The sequence below is a fragment of the Herpailurus yagouaroundi genome, unplaced genomic scaffold, assembly GCF_014898765.1.
Source record: "Herpailurus yagouaroundi ecotype Mexico unplaced genomic scaffold, PumYag 139, whole genome shotgun sequence".
Taxonomy (NCBI): Eukaryota; Metazoa; Chordata; class Mammalia; order Carnivora; family Felidae; genus Herpailurus; species Herpailurus yagouaroundi.
The window spans coordinates 60559468-60579108 of record NW_024412394.1 but is presented as its reverse complement, the minus strand read 5'-3'; the positions used below and the strand labels follow the sequence as shown (position 1 = coordinate 60579108).

At 34.5% G+C, this 19641-nt stretch overlaps 1 protein-coding gene across 5 annotated transcripts in view; it reads right to left on the bottom strand.

Annotated features, from left to right (window-relative positions):
* GRIK2 (glutamate ionotropic receptor kainate type subunit 2) overlaps window positions 1-19641 on the bottom strand; it is a 663286-nt gene that overhangs the window by 238193 nt on the left and 405452 nt on the right. For all 5 annotated transcript variants that reach the window (XM_040474262.1, XM_040474263.1, XM_040474267.1 and 2 more), the window contains exon 9: window positions 14653-14766. In XM_040474262.1, the coding sequence (XP_040330196.1) occupies window positions 14653-14766 (114 nt within the window). The remainder of the gene's footprint in view (window positions 1-14652; window positions 14767-19641) is intronic.

Genomic DNA, 19641 nt, shown 5'->3' with positions numbered 1-19641 from the left:
ACTGTCTAGTATTTTCATGGTGCTGAAATATCTAATAACCGGTTAACAGACATGCAGAGGGAGAGAGACAATGAGAAAAAGGCACAGAGGATATTATTAAATAAATAATATTTTGAAATATCTTAGAACCAAAGAATATGTATTTCCAGATTGAATGATCCCAGCAAAATTCTGGACAAGTGCTGTTGAATAGAAACATAATGCAAGCTACAAATAGGAGCCACATGTGTAATTTAAAATTTTCTAGTAGCCACATTAAAAAAAAAGTTGGGGTGCTTGGGTGGCTCAGTTGGTTAAGCATGCGACTCTTGATCTTAGCTCAGGTCATGATCTCACAGTTTGTAAGTTCAAGCCCCACATTGGGCTGTGTGCTGATGGCACAGAGCCTGCCTGGGATTCTGTCTCTCCTTTTCTCTGCTCCTCCCCTGCTTGTGCTTGCTCTCTCTCAAATTAAATAAACAAACTTAAAAAAAAAAAGAGTTAAAATAAAAGATAAAGTTAATTTTAATAATACATTTTATTTATCCTAATATATCCAAAATATTACATTTCAACATACAATCAATATAAAATTGAGATACTTTTATTCCTTTTTAATATCAAATCTTTGAAAGCAAGTGTTTATTCTGTTCTAACAGCATATCTATATTCAATCTAGCTAAATTTCAAATGATCAATAGCCATGTGTGGCTATTAGCTACTATAACTGAAAAGCACAGATCTATACTCTAGAAAATGTTCAATAAAGCCAATTTTAAAAATTTCCACACCCCCTATCATATCATTAGCAAAATTTCCAACTTCAGAAATAACAAGATGATCCTAAAATTGTCTGTAGGAAAGAAAAATACAGTCCACATATGAAGGATCAGGAATCAGAACAACCACGAACATCTGAAGAACTGTAACAAGAGAAGACAAATGGAGCCATGCCATCCAAAGAATTCAACATGTAATTCTGTACATAGGAAGTAATGTTTTTCAATATACAAGGTCTAAAATGTTTGCCTCTCATGTGACCTTCCTCAGGATGCCATTATCGCTTACATTCTAACAAATTAAAAACTAATAATAATTTTAAAAAGTCCTAGGATCCGGGAAATGGGTCTCCAGTAAAGGAGAAAGGCAAACAAAATTATCAGGATTACAGTAAAGGGAAGTCTCAGAATGATAGCTGGGTAACAGCCGAAGGCAGAAGGCCAGTTTGAACAGAGCACATGGCTTCAAGGTATGCCTCCAAAGACGTAAAAGAAAAATGTATGTAATCCGGTGCCTATGAAGAGAAGCTTTCTGAAGCTTGGTAAGAACATTTAAAGATGAAATTAGCGGTATTTTCATAGAAAGCCACAAATTGATTTAAAAAAATTTTTACCTAGGCCCACCCTGGCCAAAATAAATATATAAAAATCAATCACAAAGGTAAAGGAAGAAATAGTTTTGTAAGCATTTAATTTTGGAAAATAAAACTGGGTAACCAGAAAAGGAGGATTATACCAATGAAAAAATAATAAGTGTTTTCAAGGAAAAACTCTTGAAAAATAAGAATTTTATATTTTAGCCATTTTTCCATGTAATTTATGAAAAGACTGAAAGTTACCATACATAGACTATTCATTAAAAAAAAAAAAAAGGAAAAAGTATTTTCTGACACCAAAGAATAGCCCAAAGAATGGCAAAGTTGACATTTATAAAAACCATAAATACTACATTCAGTAAATCTAAGTTAAGTCTAAATTTCTCTCAATACAGTTAAAGAAGTGTGTAAAATTTAAAAAGAGTTTTCCTGGGCATCTGGATGGCTCAATACATTAAGCACCCAACTCTTGATTTTAGCTCAGGTCATGATCTTATGCTGGTGAGATAGAGTCCTGTGTTGGGCCCTGTGTTGGGCTCTGAACTGGGCATACAGTCTGCTTAAGAGTCTCTCTCTCCCTCTCCCTCTCCCTCTGCCCCTCTCCTGCTCTCTCTCTCTCCTTCTCAAAAATAAATAATAAATAAATAAATAATTAAATAAATAAATAAATAAATAAATAAATCTAAAAGAATTTTCAGAAAGCATATTATTTAAAGCATTATATAATGACTAGTACCTGAATTTCTAAGCCCTGTGTAGTTTGAGAGATGAAGATTCTGTTTGACTCCATGGTGTTCTGTTAACCATAAAGCTATGCTATTTTCATTTAACAAGAAGAAGGAGGAATAGAAGGTGAAGTATGAAAAGGAGGAGAAGGAGAAGAACAAGAACAAGAACAAGAAGAAGAATGAGGAGGAGGAGCAGGAGGAAGAAAAGGAGAAGGAAGAGAAGGAGAAGGAGGAGGAAGAAGAATCATCTTCAAAGCTCTTTTCAGAGAAAAATTCAGCCTGTATGAATTTTTCATTAAATAATTAAAAACAAAGTAAATGGAACATTAATATAATAAAAAGCTAGAAAACTGACAACTAAACGACACAAAAAAGCAGAAGGAGGAAAATAAGGAAATAGAAAAAAATAAGTGAAGCAATGAATAGGATATAAACATCTTTTAGTAAAAGCAACATTGATAAAATTTCTTTAATCAAATCTAAGAAAAAAAATTAAAACACAGAATTGTACATGAGAAAGGAACTCAGTAGGTAGATTATAAAACTTACATGATGACATTATGTGAAAATCTATGTTAATAAATTTGAATACCTTCAAATTATGGTATGCTATGGTATCAATGTATGACATAATAGTGACTCAAAAAAAAGTAATAAAATGAATAGGTCAATAACCATAAAAGAAATTATAGTATTTCAGAAATCTTTCCAGAACATATCTAAATAGTGTGGAACTTTTATTTTTAACCTAATATAAAACAAATGATTTCATGATACACAGGCTACTTAAGAGCACAGCAAATGCTGAGAAATGAGTTCCCTTCTTCTTAAATGAAGTTAGCATAATACTGACAAAAAAAAAAAAGCCAAGAAAATAGTTATATGTTGTAATGATGGAGTATTCACTACTGAATATACCTAAAAATAATAGAACAAACAATACATAGCTATCCATTGAAATACGTTTTAGTTATAACCAGTAATAGCTTATTTCCAGAATATGACCATGATTACCATTCAGAAATTTATTAATATATTCATCAGAATAATAAGTGTAACTAGAAAAATTAATGATAACCTGTATAGATGTCCAATGTATTCAAAAATATTTAATGGCTTTTATTGAAAAATAATTAATTTGAGGGGCGCCTGGGTGGCTCAGTCGGTTGAGCGTCCGACTTTGGCTCAGGTCATGATCTCACAGTCCGTGAGTTCGAGCCCTGCGTCGGGCTCTGTGCTGCCAGCTCAGAGCCTGGAGCCTGTTTCAGATTCTGTGTCTCCATCTCTCTCTGAACCTCCCCGTTCATGCTTTCTCTCTCTGTCTCAAAAATCAATAAAGGTTAAAAAAATTAAAAAAAAAAAAGAAAAATAATTAACTTGAATACTAGGTATAAAAAGTCCTCCTGAGAATAAATCTATTCTCATATAATAACAAGAAAAGAAAAGACCATTAAAATAAGGAAAACAGTCTCAGGGAATGAAGTTCTCACTGAATACAAATAAAAATAAAACAAAAGGAATTAAAAATTAGTGAAGAAAAAGATGAAATTATAGCTATTAATACAATGTACAATTAAATATCTAAATGACTAAAGACAATGAATTATAGATCTCTTAAACATAGAAATATTTCCACAAACTCATAAGGTCCACAACATACTATTTTAGAAAATAATCAGCAATATGTAACCATAAATTTTATTTGATGGATATTCTACTGCAATTATGGCCTGTGTCTCCTTTTACCTTGAGCTTATAATATCACTATGGCTTTGTTGTTTTTATGTTGATTTTCTTTTCCTGAATCTTCTTGAGAATTTTATTGGAAAGTTAAGAGGAAGTATATCTTTTATAATGTTGATGAAGACAGCTTCATTATAGACATCTCATGAGTACTTTGATTACAAATTTGCAGACAGTTCTAATAATTTACGCTATAAAAGCAACACCAGAATTTAGAAAAGGAACTCAGTACTGACAGAGTAAATTAAAGATGAACAATAGAGGGTAAGCTTAAACAGAAAACCAGGCTTTTAACAAAGGGAAATGTTAGGCTTTATTCCTTCAGCTTCTGTTCTTCTTTAGATCTGACTTGGGGACCCTGTAGGTAGCCCTTCTACAGCAACTGTCCAGCCCTAATGTCCTGCAGGACAGCTGGTATAGAGGTGCCAAGCCTCTAGCAGGTGAGAAGCCAAACCATGGTCTAACACCTCCTAGCAGAATAAAAAAGTGATATTCTTATGCTCTAACTTAAAACAGTTTGCATTTTTTTCTCTGAAAATAGTTATTATATTTACCCTAAATTGCTTCCTATATATATATATATATATATATATATATATATATACACACACACACATATATATATAGTTGATATATATATATACACATATGTTGATATATATATATATATTTTATATATATATATTGTTGTTATTTAAGAAGATTTCATGGAAATTTTTATTATGATGGTGAGAAATCTTAGAGAGCCTCATTTTTAATTAGCTAATTTTTGTTAATGAGGATGAAAGAAACTGAATCTCATAATTAGAAGTTGATTAAAAAATAAAAGAATTCCCTATCAACATTATGAAATAAAATATATTTAAGTGCTTATTTAGTTGACCATATTTTATAAAGTATTTAAAAAGAAATTCAGAAGTGGAGACTGTTAAATTATATATGTGATTCATTTATAAGGCATTCATTTACATTCATTTAAAATGGTATTTTTAAACCTGATGACATTTAACAAGAATCTAGTATCATTAGCATTTGTAAAGATCAATGACTATTTGGTTTGATAACTTCCTATACTTATCCAAAGCCTGCAGGCAATTTCAAGCCTTTAATCTCACTTCTTTACCACCACTGTCCAAACTACATTTTATTCAATCTAAAATAGTATTGTTATTTTTTTGTTAGCTAAATTAAGGAAATTTCATCAATGTCTATAGTAAACTTCAATCTTAAAAATGGAAATGGATAATATATTTAAGGGAATTAGTTTCCCATAAACTCAACTACTAGTATTTAATTATATTTTAGTGATTTATATGACTCTAAATGTTGGAAAAATATGTAGAAACTTAACTGGACAAACTAAAAATATTTTCCAATTCACAGTCACAAGAAATGACCAAAAAATATAAGCAGGAGATAAGCACAAATAACAGCACAGTTGATTGTTATTACTCCACTGACAGGGCAGTGTTCTTGATTTCTTTCTTTAGGCTGTGCCATTCCAACTGTTGTGCTTTTACTGTCATAGAGCTAAGAAAGGTCTTGCCATTGTCTGAGTCCTGGTCTTTCAAATTCCTTCTATTCACCATAATGCTGCCATCCCTAATTAGCATTCTTGTCAGAAGCCTGTGGTGCACTACAGGTTATCATAATTGGAAGTGAGAATACCAGGAGAAAAAGTGAACAAAACCTAGCAGCTACAATCAGAACAACTTATATTTTTAAGAAAAGACAATACTAAGGATGACTGGTTTGTTAGGACCAAAAACTACCAATGAGAGAATCTCCACATGTGCTTATGTATAGTTCTCTTGACTGGAAAACACGCCACATTTCAATATCTCAAGATGTTATTAAAGGGACTTTTTGGGTGCCTGGGTGACTCAGTCAGTTAAGTGTCCGATTTGGGCTCAGGTCATGATCTTACAGTTTGTGAGTTCGAGCCCAAATCGGGCTCTGTGCTGACAGCTCAGAGCCTAGAGCCTGCTTCAGATTCTGTGTCTCCCTCTCTCTTTACCCCTCCCCTGCTCACAGTCTATTTCTCTCTCTCTCAAAAATACATAAACATTGAAAACAAAAATTTTAAAAGGCACTTTCACATAAACTTCCTGGATAGAAAATGAATAACTATTATAATCTGGAACTTACATTTTAAAACACCAACACAATAGTGTAGCAGGCCTGTAGAGCAAAAATTTACCTTAATAACTTTAGTAAACCATGTTTATTATTTACCTTTTACCTTTTTTTTGTTTTTCAGAATTTAAGTGCAATCTGAAACAATCTATAAAGTTTCCTTTCCTTTCTCTGATTTTGTTTTGCAAGGTTACTAAGCAAAGACATTCTTCTTCTATTTTTTTTAATGTTTATTTTGAGAGAGAGAGAGTAAGCATGAGTGAGAAAGGGGAGAGAGAGCAGGAGAAAGAGAATCCCAAGCAGGCTCATATGGTCAGCACAGAGCCCAACAAAGGGCTCAATCAAACAAACCATGAGATCATGACCTGAGCCAAAATCAAGAGGCAGATGCTTGACCAGCTGAGCCACCCAGGCCCCCCAAGACATTCTTTTTAATAACTCATTCTCACAATACACACACAAATTCTTTAGTGCACAACTGTAGGCACAATCACTATGTTCTTATTTGCAGCAAACTGTGTTTACCTATTTTCAAAAGAGTAACTACCAAAAATTTATGCAATGCCCAAAATATCCAAGTCTTTATTGGCCATAACTGTCATTCCAAGAAAAGTTTTTTTAACTGTATATCTACAGAAATAGCTATAGAAATACTAAGAAAGTAATATGTTGAAGTTAACTTAAGAGAAACAGAGTTTTGCTAGTTGTGCTGTTAAAAATATTTCAGGAAAGATACTAATTTAGGGTAATATTGATTTCAGAGGATTTGGCTTAGTGATTATCATTTATATTTAAGTAAATACTGATCTGCTATTTAATTCCTCCCATCAACTGAATTATCAGTTTAGATGGGAAATTTTGGTTTTTACCATTTTTGTATCTATTTTGGCCATTAAGTATTTCATTAGCTTAATTCCTTAGTGAAAAAGAAAGAGGAGGGGCGCCTGGGTGGCGCAGTCGGTTAAGCGTCCGACTTCAGCCAGGTCACGATCTCGCGGTCCGTGAGTTCGAGCCCCGCGTTAGGCTCTGGGCTGATGGCTCAGAGCCTGGAGCCTGTTTCCGATTCTGTGTTTCCCTCTCTCTCTGCCCCTCCCCCGTTCATGCTCTGTCTCTCTCTGTCCCAAAAATAAATAAACGTTGAAAAAAAAAAATTAAAAAAAAAAAAAAAAAAAAGAAAGAGGAAAAAAAAATAAACCTCAAGCTCAAATCAATCAAGTGTGCCATTTCACTGCTTTTCCAGTAAAAGGTTTGATGGGAAAGGAGACTGCACCTATTAGCTAATCTCCAAACTGCATCTCATTTCTGAATCTAATTTATTATCCCCTTACATGAATAATCAAGATTTGACTATACACAAGTTATTGCCAACATCTCCATTCATAGATGACTAAAGAGAGCTCATTATCTCCCTTCCCAACATCCTTATCATGCTCTGTGGCAAGGCTAATGCCACATCTCTTAGACTTTTAACCTGAAGTCCTCATCCATATTCCTCCACTTCTTTCGCCCCACATGTAATCCACCCCCAATAAATCTCATACTTGATTTTTCAATGTTGCCATCTTTTCCCTTTCCCATTTGATACAATGCCTCTCAACTCAGACTCTATAAATGTCCCATTCCATAGTACCCACAAACAAACCGTTCTCACTTGTTCAGAATGTTCCTTGACTCACTTTTTTGCTAAACTCTCTTAAAATAATTCATCTTATTTTCTCTTTCTGTTATCTGAATTGTGAATATGGGGTTTAAAGAGACTGAGGTATCTAAGAAACAAACCTCTGCTCTGAATGAGTAGAAAAGTACTGGAAACATGAACAGAGTTTGGAAGAGGTGTGGTAAGGCCTGAATTGAAGGAGGAGGTTTGGTGCATGTTAAGTTTGATACTGAACATCCGCTCAGATCAAGGATGCAGCTGAAATTTAGATTGTATAAGTTTACATGGTTCTATTGTGATAATATCTTTGACAATGAGAAAGCTAGAGCAAAAATACTGCATTTCCATGTCGTTTGCTGTGGTTTAGCTGAACCAGAGATTCAGATTTCTCTCTTCATTCTTCCATACCAAACTTAATACATTGTTCATGATAAAATAAGCTTCAAAAAAATCACAATACTGAAAATACTGTTGGCGATGGAAAATAATATCACAACAAATAAAAATACTTAATCTTTATTATGTTGGCATTTTTAAAGCAGATTTAATAAAGAAGGATGAAGAAAGCATATGTGTGTGAGAGAAATTACGTGGTTAAAAAAGGGAGGTTCTGGTCACTTCCAAAACCCTTAAAAATTAAGATCCTAGGGTTTTAAAAATTATGCCTAATTTCACATTAAAACAGCTTTCTTTCTGTATGGTGCCACCACCAATAGTTTTATGTTTATCTAGTTAATCTGGAGGCTTAAGAGAATATTAATAGTTATTTGAAGTAAAATACGTTGAGCTATTAAAGCATGAGCAAGAAAGAGAAATGTAGTGCCAGCAGACACCCTGAAAGAGAAGAAACAACATGGTGAGAAAAGGTTTGGTTGCTTTTCAACAAGTAGGTAGCAGGAGTAGGGTCAGAGGAGTCTGAGTTTGAATGGGCACTCTCATCTCAGACGTTAACATTCAAGTAGTACTTGTGTGTGTATATTTACTATATCTTTCTCAAATTATTTTGGTCTTATTATCTCCACAATACATGTTTCAAACTGCTTAGAAATGGTGTAGGGGTTGCTAAGAATGAAAACCTTTTTCTTTGTGAAGCTGCAGTATCTGCGTTTCCAAGCCCGATGCTAGCAACTTATAAAGAAGAACCACGTGCTTGACAGTCCATCTGTGACAATGGGAAGAGAAGAATCAGAGGGAAAATGTATTGCAGTGGTAGACCTGAAGCCTAGAAATCTGCTTTTGTTGATGTTATGGCAGAAGCCGCAGCACCATTTAGGGGATGATTCGGTCACTTCATCTTTTGTACTGTGAAACCTTCCCATTGTCCTTGGAAGCTTGCTCCCAGATAAGCCTCCTGTATCTGTGGGCTGTAATAATAAAGCTTTACAAGCCTAAGCAAGTAAACTGGATACTGAACTATATAACCTTCCAGGAGGTTATATAGGGAAAAAAATAAAAAAATAAGACTAAGTTGCAGATGCAAACACACTTTTTGAATTCATTGAGCAACCAAGAAGAAAGAACCTTCTTAAGAGAAGTGATTTTTCTAAAGTAACCAAATTCATAGTCATTTGCATGTTGAAGTGCTACTAGCTATGAAGGGAAAAAACATGTACAGTGGCATTTAAGTGTTAGTAATCTTTTGATGGACAAAAATCAATTATTATACAGGAGTAGCACAGTGGGAAACGCTCAACATTTTTACACAGGCCTGAAAAAATCTACTGGAAACCAAGAACTCAGTGGTAAATAAATGAAGTTAAATAAATAATCAGTCACCGGATGCTGCTCCTAGCTAGTGGATCCATAGCAGTGAGGACAAAAGGATCAGATTATAAATTGAAGATATAGGACACGCTATTCTCTAAGAGCACTCTATGTCTTGTTCTAAATGAGTATTTTTGTTATTCATTTTGGTAATTAAGAATTTATGTTTTAACAGTTGCTATGAAATAAACTCCTCATAAATGAAAACATGATTCTAAGGTTAAATTTTTAGTTCCATTAATAACAAAAAACAGAAGAAGCAAGGGAATTTTAATAGCAACTGAACTTGAAATTCAAAGGCCAGAGAGGTAATATAAGGTATATTAAGAAGAGGGTATGAGTAGACCGAAGCTTTAGGTCCAGTCTTGCAGGTGGAGTTACATAAATTTCCAAAATATAGGATATCCTAAGTCTTCATTCAAAATTAAACAAGAAAATAATAAACACTTAAAAATGTTTAAGGCTTTCTAAAATGAATCATTCCATGATATAATTATATGCTGCACCCATACAATGTATTGGGCATAGGTTATATTGTTCAAGGGGAGTAAAAGATATTTATAAACAAGATGCTCCATCTCAATTCTAAAGAGAAAAAAATAAGATAAACCCCACACTATTTTGATTGCCCAGAAAAATCTGAAATTATGGTTTAAAGAGGCTGAAAGAAAACTGAGTACTACATTAAAAGAGGAGAGAAATGGGAGGGCCAAGATACCCAACCAAGTGTAATCTAATCTTGGCCTCCACGGTGGGGAATGTCTAGCCATGTGGGGCACACTCATAATAGCAAAACAGTGTTCTAGCATATATAGGATTTCTGGATAAGAAGTACTGCTTTAGGGGAAAAACTCTCTCAATCAAGATGTTGTTTTGGCCATAAACTATAGTTGCTAGACTTTTCCGTAGTTGACCAATGGAGTTTTCATTACATAGTATTGGTTGCTCAAGTTGCCTAAACAGATTGGTTAAAACCCCACTACTCTACTTTTTAGCTGTGTGTCCATGAGTAGGCTATTTAGGCAATCCAGACATTAGCTTTCTTAATTGTAAAAGTAGTAGCAATAATGCTATCAAAAAAGGTTATTATGACTATTAACTGAGTAAATACATGAGTAGTGCTTTGAACAGGGGCTAGCACATAGCAGGCATGAAATAAATGTCTGTTGGTTTTTTGTTTTTCATTTTTTGCTTTTTTGGTAATGGACTGTGTCATATTTTATAAAGCTGAGAAGCAGACGAAGGCACCAAGGCACCAGCACCAGCCATTATGTTTTTCTTTCCATTTTGCAAATTTTTCAAGATCTTTCCTGCTTTAGGGCCCTCGCATATGCTATTCCCTCTGCCAATAATACTCCTTTTTCTCTACCTTGCTAATTCCTTCTCAGACTTCAGATCTCTGCTGTCTATTTCTCTGCAGGGAGGCCTGTCTGACTTGTCCTGTCACTCCCGGCTCCAAGGGTAACTCAGAAGTATCCTGTAAAAGGCATTACTCTGCTTATCTTTTTCTTATATCTTAATCAGAAGGTAATGTGTGTGTGTGTGTGTGTGTGTGTGTGTGATCTTCCCTATGAATCTTCACCATTTTCTAAGTTCCCTGAGGGCAAATACCATATGTGTTTTGCTCAGCAAACAAAGCTTTCGCACAACAATCATTCAGTACATATTCATTAAATAAAGGAAGAAATAAAAATAAATTCAAGAGAAATGGAGCGATTATGATTAGAACACTGAAAATGTCAAATCCTAGAATACCTCACTGTTTTTTCTTAAGGCACATATCTTAATAAGAATATTGAACAAGAAGCAGAAGTGAACTTCTCTTTGGTATCTCCACAGCTTCTCTTTGTGGAGACACCATTATTCACAACTCAGCCAGAAACTCCTCTTAGATTTTTCCAAGAGAGAAAAGGACAAAATTACCAAACATAAATCAAAAGATCATACCACTTTATAAAATATAAACTATCAGTAAATTCTATCAAGCATCATGCTTACTAAATAAGGTAACTAGTCTCTTCAAACATGTTATTTTCTCAATTGTGGATATCTTATGATCAGAGTATTATTCAGAACAAGAACTTTTTCAATAAGTGATATAAAAACAAAGTGACTTTCCTTTTAGTAAATATCAGAATCACTTAGAGACCAATAGAGGGATATACTCTAAAATAGAAATAAACTATTTTTTAATGTTTATTTATTTTTGAAAGAGAGAGAGAGAGTGAGAGACAGAGTGCAAGCAGGGGAGGTACAAAGAGAGAAGGAGACACAGAATCTGAAGCAGGATCCAGGCCTGTGAGCTCTCAGCACAGAGCCCAACTCAGAACTGAATCCATGAGCTGTGAAATCATGACCTGGACGGAAGTCTGATGCTTAACCAACTGAGCCACCCCGGTGCGCCAATAACCTATTTTTTTTAATGTAAGTTAGTGTATGTTTCATAGTTGATCTTACATCTTAGTTATGCAGAGTAATGATCTGAGCAGTTTGTTCTCAATCATTGTTATACATCAGAATTACCTATGGAAGTTTTTAAAAATGAAGATTTCCCAAGTCCAAAGCTCAGAGATACTGTTTTAAAAGGTATGAAATGTGTTCTGGGTACAAGTACTTTTTAAAAGGCTTTATTTCCGGTTTCAATATAAAGCTAAGATTAAGTGATACTTGTTTCAATAGACACAAAATTGTTTATGCTTGAGAAAAATGTCTGAATACTTCCTATAAAATAACCATGAGTAATTAAGACTGAGAGATTATATGGATCACCTTAATCGACCTGCTTTGTTGGGACAAGCAGTTTGCAATAACCTTCACAGTTGAAAAATATTTAAGTATAACCATTCAAAAGTTGCTTACTTTTTCTAATTTTCCATTTAATTAAATACTGTTTACTTAATTTAATTTGACAAATATTTGAGTGCTTGCTATGCCTAGGACACTTTTTTTCTGACATTGAGATATCAAAACTGTAAAATTTGACCATGGGCTTTATGTTCATCTCAAGTGGAAACACAGATATACAAATTTTCTAAAAAAAACAGTGCATAATTGCCATTATAGTGTATTATGATACATAAAGTGTACATTCCTCCACACCCCACAACGTACACACAACTTAATGGAGAGATCAGATATTTTCATGGATTGGTTGTCATTTGAGATGAGTCTGGAAGGATGAATAGGATTCTCACAGGGAGATGTAAAGAAGTGAGCAGTTTTGGAGCCGTAAGATAAGTGACGTATCTGGGAATTTGTGGATCAAGGAGAACACAGAAAGAAGTGCCAACTGCTGAAGACTACATATGTCCCCTATATAACACTTTTTATGAGCATTGCAGAGACACATATGATGTAAAAATAGGAGACATAGATCCTATTCAAAGAAGTGTTCAGTGATGTTTGGAGAAATACTGCACACATGAAATAGGTAAAGAATGATATAATATTAATCCTAAATAATATAAAGTACTGACAAGTACTATCAAATCTCAGAAATGGCAAGCAACATATTGCAGACAAAAGAATAGGGCTAACACAATCATGGGAATAGGTTAACTGGTTACCCCAGGTAGGTTAAAACACAGGGTTCCTGAAAGGGCATAATAGGAAATGAGGATGGAAAGGTGGGAGAAAACAAGACTGTAGGACGTCTTGAACATAGGGTCAAAATTTTAGGCACTTTTTAAAAAAAATTTTTTTTAATGTTTATTTACTTTTGAGAGAGAGAGAGACAGAGTGTGAGCAGGGAAGGGTCAGAGAGAGGGAGGGAGACACAGAATCCGAAGCAGGCTCCAGGCTCCGAGTTGCCAGCCCCGAGCCCGATGTGGGGCTCAAACTCACAAGCTGTGAGATCATGACCTGAGCCGAAGTCAGACGCCCCACTGATCGAGCCACCCAGGTGCCCCAAAATTTTAGGCACTTTTTAATGGTCAATATGGATTCACTAAAGCATTATAAGCAAGGAAAATGACAGATCATTACAATGGGGAGTAGGGTACATTGCAAAGGGAAAAAGGCTGTCAGCAAATGGATAATTTCATGGTTACTGCCATAGTCCTAGCAGGAGGTAATGAGATCCAGGACATACAGGCAGAAAAAAGATGCATTAGCATCTTGTGAGAGCATTTCAACTGAAGGACAAGGCCAGTGAGTTGGTGGGCATGAGAGTTACCTTTGAAAAGAGAGGGAGATATAAAGAGAACTTAGGAAGTTTAGATATGATGGATACAGACCCAGTATTCACTGAGGTTCTTAGCAAGGGAGTGATTAAAAAACTCATGAACTTCCATCAGTGTCATTTCTTTATTACCACCTTTGCTTCATTATCAAGAGTCTTTAACCCAAGCTATTTTATTCTGACATGCCTAAAGATGTGATATCCCTTGTTGTTAATAAAAGAACAAGATTATCAATTCCTCCTGGCTTGCTTTCCACCATAAATCAAATATAGAAATTATATAAATGCTAAAAGTGTATGGTGGTTTGTTTGTTCTGAACATTAATCTCACATTCTTATCGACTACCTGGGAAGACACAAGAATTAGCATGGATAAGCTTATTCTGTAGGTAGAAAGTAATGACTTAATTTTATATAAGAGGTCCTTGCTTATTCTAAAATTAAACTTCCCATTTCAAATGACATAGTAGGCATAGGTAAATATTACTATAGGATCTAATTAAAATATATCATTATAAGGACGGTAAATATATCCAGCGCATCTGTGTTGATTCTGTTGCTGGTGAAAATTTTTCTGGTTTAAGAAAGCACTTGTCACCTAATTTTATTAGGGAGATGGATTTTCCATGATGAAGACAATTGAAAGCAAGGTTGGAATACAATAGGAAAAATCCTGAAAAATTAATTACAGGCTCTCTAAAAGATATTTTCAGGAGGTGAAAGCAGAAGCAAAGTTCACATGTAGCCCCTCACATAACCATATACATCTGCATGTCCATATATATTTTAAATCTTAACACTGAAAATTCTTCAATAGGAACTCATTTTGTAGAAATGTAATGCATTCTAGTAATATATAAAGTTGTATTATTAATCACATCCCAAACATTAATACAAGTTACATCATTGAAGACTAACACAATAAAAACTGGCTAAATTAACCTTGACTTATATGTTATACAGTAATTGCTAAATAACTGTAAAATACATTACATTCTGTTCCTTACTGTTCAAATTATAATGCCATTTTTAATCCACTTCCATGTTTGTCTACATTTATCTAAAAAAAAATGGGAAAACAAATACTTACCAAAATGGTTGTCACAATCAAAGAACGATTGGATAAGGAATCTGTGATGTTGGCTGGCTTTCCTTTTTGACTTTCTGTCATATTCAGGCCACTGGCGGGATCCCAAGTTCCAATCTATAAAATAGCATATGTACTTTGTAAATTGTCCATCAGGCACCTGGGAGAAAGCACTGTAAGAGAAAGTTAAGACTGCTAACACTTATTATTCACCTCTGCTGCATTATCTGCTGTCGCTAAAGTAAAGGCTGCTTGTTTTAAGCATGATTCACTGCTCTGTGAAGTGTGTCCAGTGAAGTGTGACATTAAAGAACAAAATGATCCACTGCACTTCTACAGTCAGTATGGGAGCTTAATTTTCCATTCGAACTTTCATTCACCAAGATAAACCACATTTGATGATACCTTGATAGCTGGCTAGAAACTCATTAATAGTGCATATCTTTTACTGTAATGGATCTATCTCATCCTCTCATTACAAAGATAACATGCCATGTTATATAGACAAAGCTAAAGGAGCAAAACCTGGGAATCCAGGATAAATTAACAGGCAAAGGCAAGCTTGGAAGTGGCATTGATTGGTATTTTGCATGACCCCCAATAGAGCAAATCTTACCCAAAATTGCCTTTGGAGCTTTTAAAAATACACCTTTGCAGCATTCAAAATACTCCAGAGAGACATTACAGCACAATCTCATCTGAACAACCCATTCCAGTACTTCTATCTGTATGCTATTTAATATGTACTTTAATTTAACTGATACTCTCTAATAATTAGGCCATACACTCTCAGTGTTCAGAAATTTTATACCCCCTGAACACAACCTATGGAATGATACAGCACACCTCTGGGAGACATGTATCAGTGCAGAATGCCACTGAATGCATAGATTGGGTGGTTTATGTAAACCTGCACCGTTGCCCTGTCATATAACAATGGTCAGCACTGAAGAAGAACAAAGGTGGAAGATTTAATTCAGTAGTTCTTTTCTCCACCCTCTCAAACTTAGAAGTCATCAATAGTAAAATTTGTTTTCCATATCCCTCTCACCAATGACCCAATGTGTCTATTTAAAGGAGAGGGAAACTATCAATTATCAATTTATCTTTAAAACAAAGCTGTGTAGGCACCTGAGTAGCTCAGTCAGTTAAGCATCTGACTCTTGATTTTGGCTCAAGTCATGATTGCACAGCATCCTGAGATAGATCCCTGCTCTGCTTTCAGTATGGAGCCTGCTTGGGATCCTCTCTCTCCCTCTCTCTGTGCCCCTCCCCAGCTTTCATGTGTGCTCTCTCTCTCTCTCTCTCTCTCTCTAAAACAAATAAACTTTTAAAAATACATAAATAAAATACAATAAAACTTTGTATATAAATTAAATTATTTTAAAAGTGACATTGATTTAGCAGGTAATATTTACCCTGGTCTACCTAAATATGTTAAAAATAGTCTAATTAGCACAACCTTATTCAACTTGATTATTATAATCTTTTTTATATTTCTATATTTCATTGCATTTACTTTTTTCTCTCTTTTTTCATTTGCATACCTTTCTCAGTAACCTATTAAGATGTCTTTTTCCCTTTAATTGGAGAAGCACAAAAATAGAAATATTACTAATTTCTGTCCTTCATAAGAAGATTAGGTAAGCCATTCTAAAAGTTGTATTTAAGTGCAAACCCAAATATAATTTTTCTTTTTTAAAAGGATTTTATTTTATTTGTTTATTTTCGGGGGGTGGGGCACAAAGAGAGGGAGAAAGGGGATCCTAAATAGGCACCGCACTGTCAGCACAGATCCCAGTGTGGGGCTCAGTCCTATGAACTATGAGATCATGTCCTGAGCTGAAATCAAGAGCTGGACACTTAACCAACTGAGTCACCTAGGCATTCCCCCAAGTGTATTTTTTTTCAAAAACACATTAACTATACAAGGGATTCAACATAATTTTTTAAAATTTTTTTTAACGTTATTTATTTTTGAGACAGAGAGAGAGAGAGCATGAACAGGGGAGGGTCAGAGAAAGAGGGAGACACAGAATCTGAAACAGGCTCCAGGCTCTGAGCTGTCAGCACAGAGCCTGACGCGGGGCTCGAACCCACGGGCCGTGAGATCATGACCTGAGCTGAAGTTGGACGCTTAATCGACTGAGCCAGCCAGGCGCCCCTCAACATAATTTTTTTAATGATATCTAAAAAAATTTTTCTTGCCATATTTTCTGACATTGAGTTAATTTTCCTCTTACCATTAAAAACTACACGTTCCCAATGTCTGGGTCAATATAGGAAAAAGTCAAATAATACAGTAAGAAAAAAATACTGATATCAGCATTCTCTCCAAAGTATATTATCTACTGGTCAATTAAATTACTTTAGACTATGACTACCACGATGCCATAAAGACGGTCAAATTGTAATTTAGGGTCAATAATGTAAAGCCTTCAGGGGCCAGACAGTAACATCCATGTGTGAAGAAAAAGGACATAAGCCAGTAGTAAGAGTTTCCAGGCAAAGGTATGCAACTTCTAAATTTCACAAAATTTCAAGGCAGAATAGCACGTAACAGTCACAGTCCAGACCCTGCTCTTCTGACAGCTGTGCTTTGGGGCTGCATGCTTCCAGAGCAGGTGATTCTTTTAGGTTCCAATAAGGCATCACTACAGCTAATAGAGGCCTTACTAGGGAACTGGGTGGGGAAAGAGAGGATAACGTAAAACCTAGAATGCCTGCTGACCTGCTTAAATTGTTTCAAATTCAACATCATAAATAAATAAATAAATAAATAAACAAACAAACAAACAAACAAACTCCACTGGCTAAATAAGACACATCTGCAGATCGGATTTTGCAGTGACTGGCATTTTTCTGCCCCTGGTCTATAATTAATACCTATTACACATTTGTCCTCTTAGATTTTCTTTCCCTTTTTTTTTTTCACTATTGGCTACATAGCTAGATTTTTCAGATGTGCAATTCTACCAGCCAAAGCATTGGCAAACATCATTTTCCCACTGTCATCTGCCTAATGACATCCTTAAAACTGTTAAGTTTTTCAACCTTCTACCCAAATCACTAATACAAATATTCCCAATTTTGCTTATCATCATCCTCTATGATTACTTCCATAAATAATAATTTAGCCATATGTCCACTCATCTAAGTATATTTGTCTTGTTTCATTCTGTCTCTGGATGGAGGGGTTCTGGTTCATAGTATATGAATCCATAATTTCCTATAATCATAAATATTAGGTATTCCCTTCTACAAATCAAGGTTTCTGAACAGATTATTATAAGGTTTCAAAAATTTCAGTGGCATAAATTTTAAATCAAAAAAATTGCAAGATCCCTAGATTTTAAGTATATGGGGAACATTCAAAACTTTCTATTGCTTGAGGGAATTGTCACCAGTGAGTTTTGGTTTATTTTGTTTTAATCACAAGAAACATGGCTAACACAAGACAATATTTTTCTGTTTTAATCTATTTTCTTAACACAATTTTTTCATTATATTATTTAATCAAGTCTTTAAAGTACTTTTTTCAGCTCCAAAATCAAATAAAAATATCTAAGTACTCTTGACCTCACAGAGTTGTTTTAAGTAGATTGATAAAAACTCTCAACAAAGTGGTGCAAAGGGAATGTATCTCACTACAATCAAGGCCATATTTGACAAACCTACAGCTAACATTGTACTAAATGCTGAAAAGCTAAAAGCCTTTCCTCTAAGATCAGGAACAAAACAAGGATGCCCACTCTTGCCACTTTTATTCAACACAGTACTGGAAGTCCTCATAATGGCAATTAGACAAGAAAAAAATTATCTGAATTGGAAAGGAAGAAGTAAAACTCTCACTATTTGCAAATGACATGATATTATATACAGAAAACTCTAAAGACTCCACCAAAAACTATTAAACTAATAAACAAGTTTAGTAAAGTTTCAGGATACAAAAGTCAATATACAAAAATTGTTATGTTTCTATACACTAATAACAAACTACCAGAAAGAAATATTTTTAAAAATCTCAGTTACACTTGCACCAAAAAGAATAAAACAACTAGGAATAAATTTAACCAAGGAGGTGAAATATCTGTACATTGAAAACTATGCGACATAACACAAAAACAGACACATAGATCAATGGAATACAATAGGGGAACCCAGAAATAAACCCATGCTTATATGGTCAATTAATCTATGACAAAGAAGGCAAGAACACACAATGGAGAAAAGACAGTCTCTTTAATAAATGGTGCTGGGAAAATTGGACAGCTACATGCAAAGGCATGAAACTGAACTACTTTCTATCACTGTACACAAAAATAAACTAAAATTGGATTAAAGACCTAAACGTGAGACCTGAAACCATAAAAAATCCTGGAAGAGAACACAGGCAGCAATTTCTCTAGACATCAGCTGGCATAACATTTTTCTAGATATGTCTCCTAAGGCAAGGAACACAAAATGAAAATAAAGAAATAAAGAAATAGATAAATAAATAAATGAACAAACAAAAAAAACCCAATTGATACTACATCAAAATAAAAAGTTTTTTGCACAGTGAAGAAAATCATCAGCAAAACAAAAAATAAACCTATTAAATGGGAGAAGATATTTGCAAAGATTATATCCAATAAGGGGTTAATATATAAAATAAATAAATTTACACAACCCAACACCAAAATCAAAATAAACCGATGAAAAACCCACAACAACCCAATTAAAAAATGGACAAAGGACTTGAAGAGCCATTTCTCCAAAGAAGACATACAGACAGCCAACAGACACATGAAAAGTTGCTCAACATCACTAATTATCAAGGAAATGCAAATCAAAGCCACAATGAGATATCACCTTACACCTGTCAGAATGGCTAAAATCAAAAAGATAAGAATAACAGGTGTTGGCAAGGATGTGGAGAAAACTGGAACTCTTGTGCACTGTTGGGGGGAATGTAAATTGGTCAGCCACTGTGAAAAACAGTATGCAGGT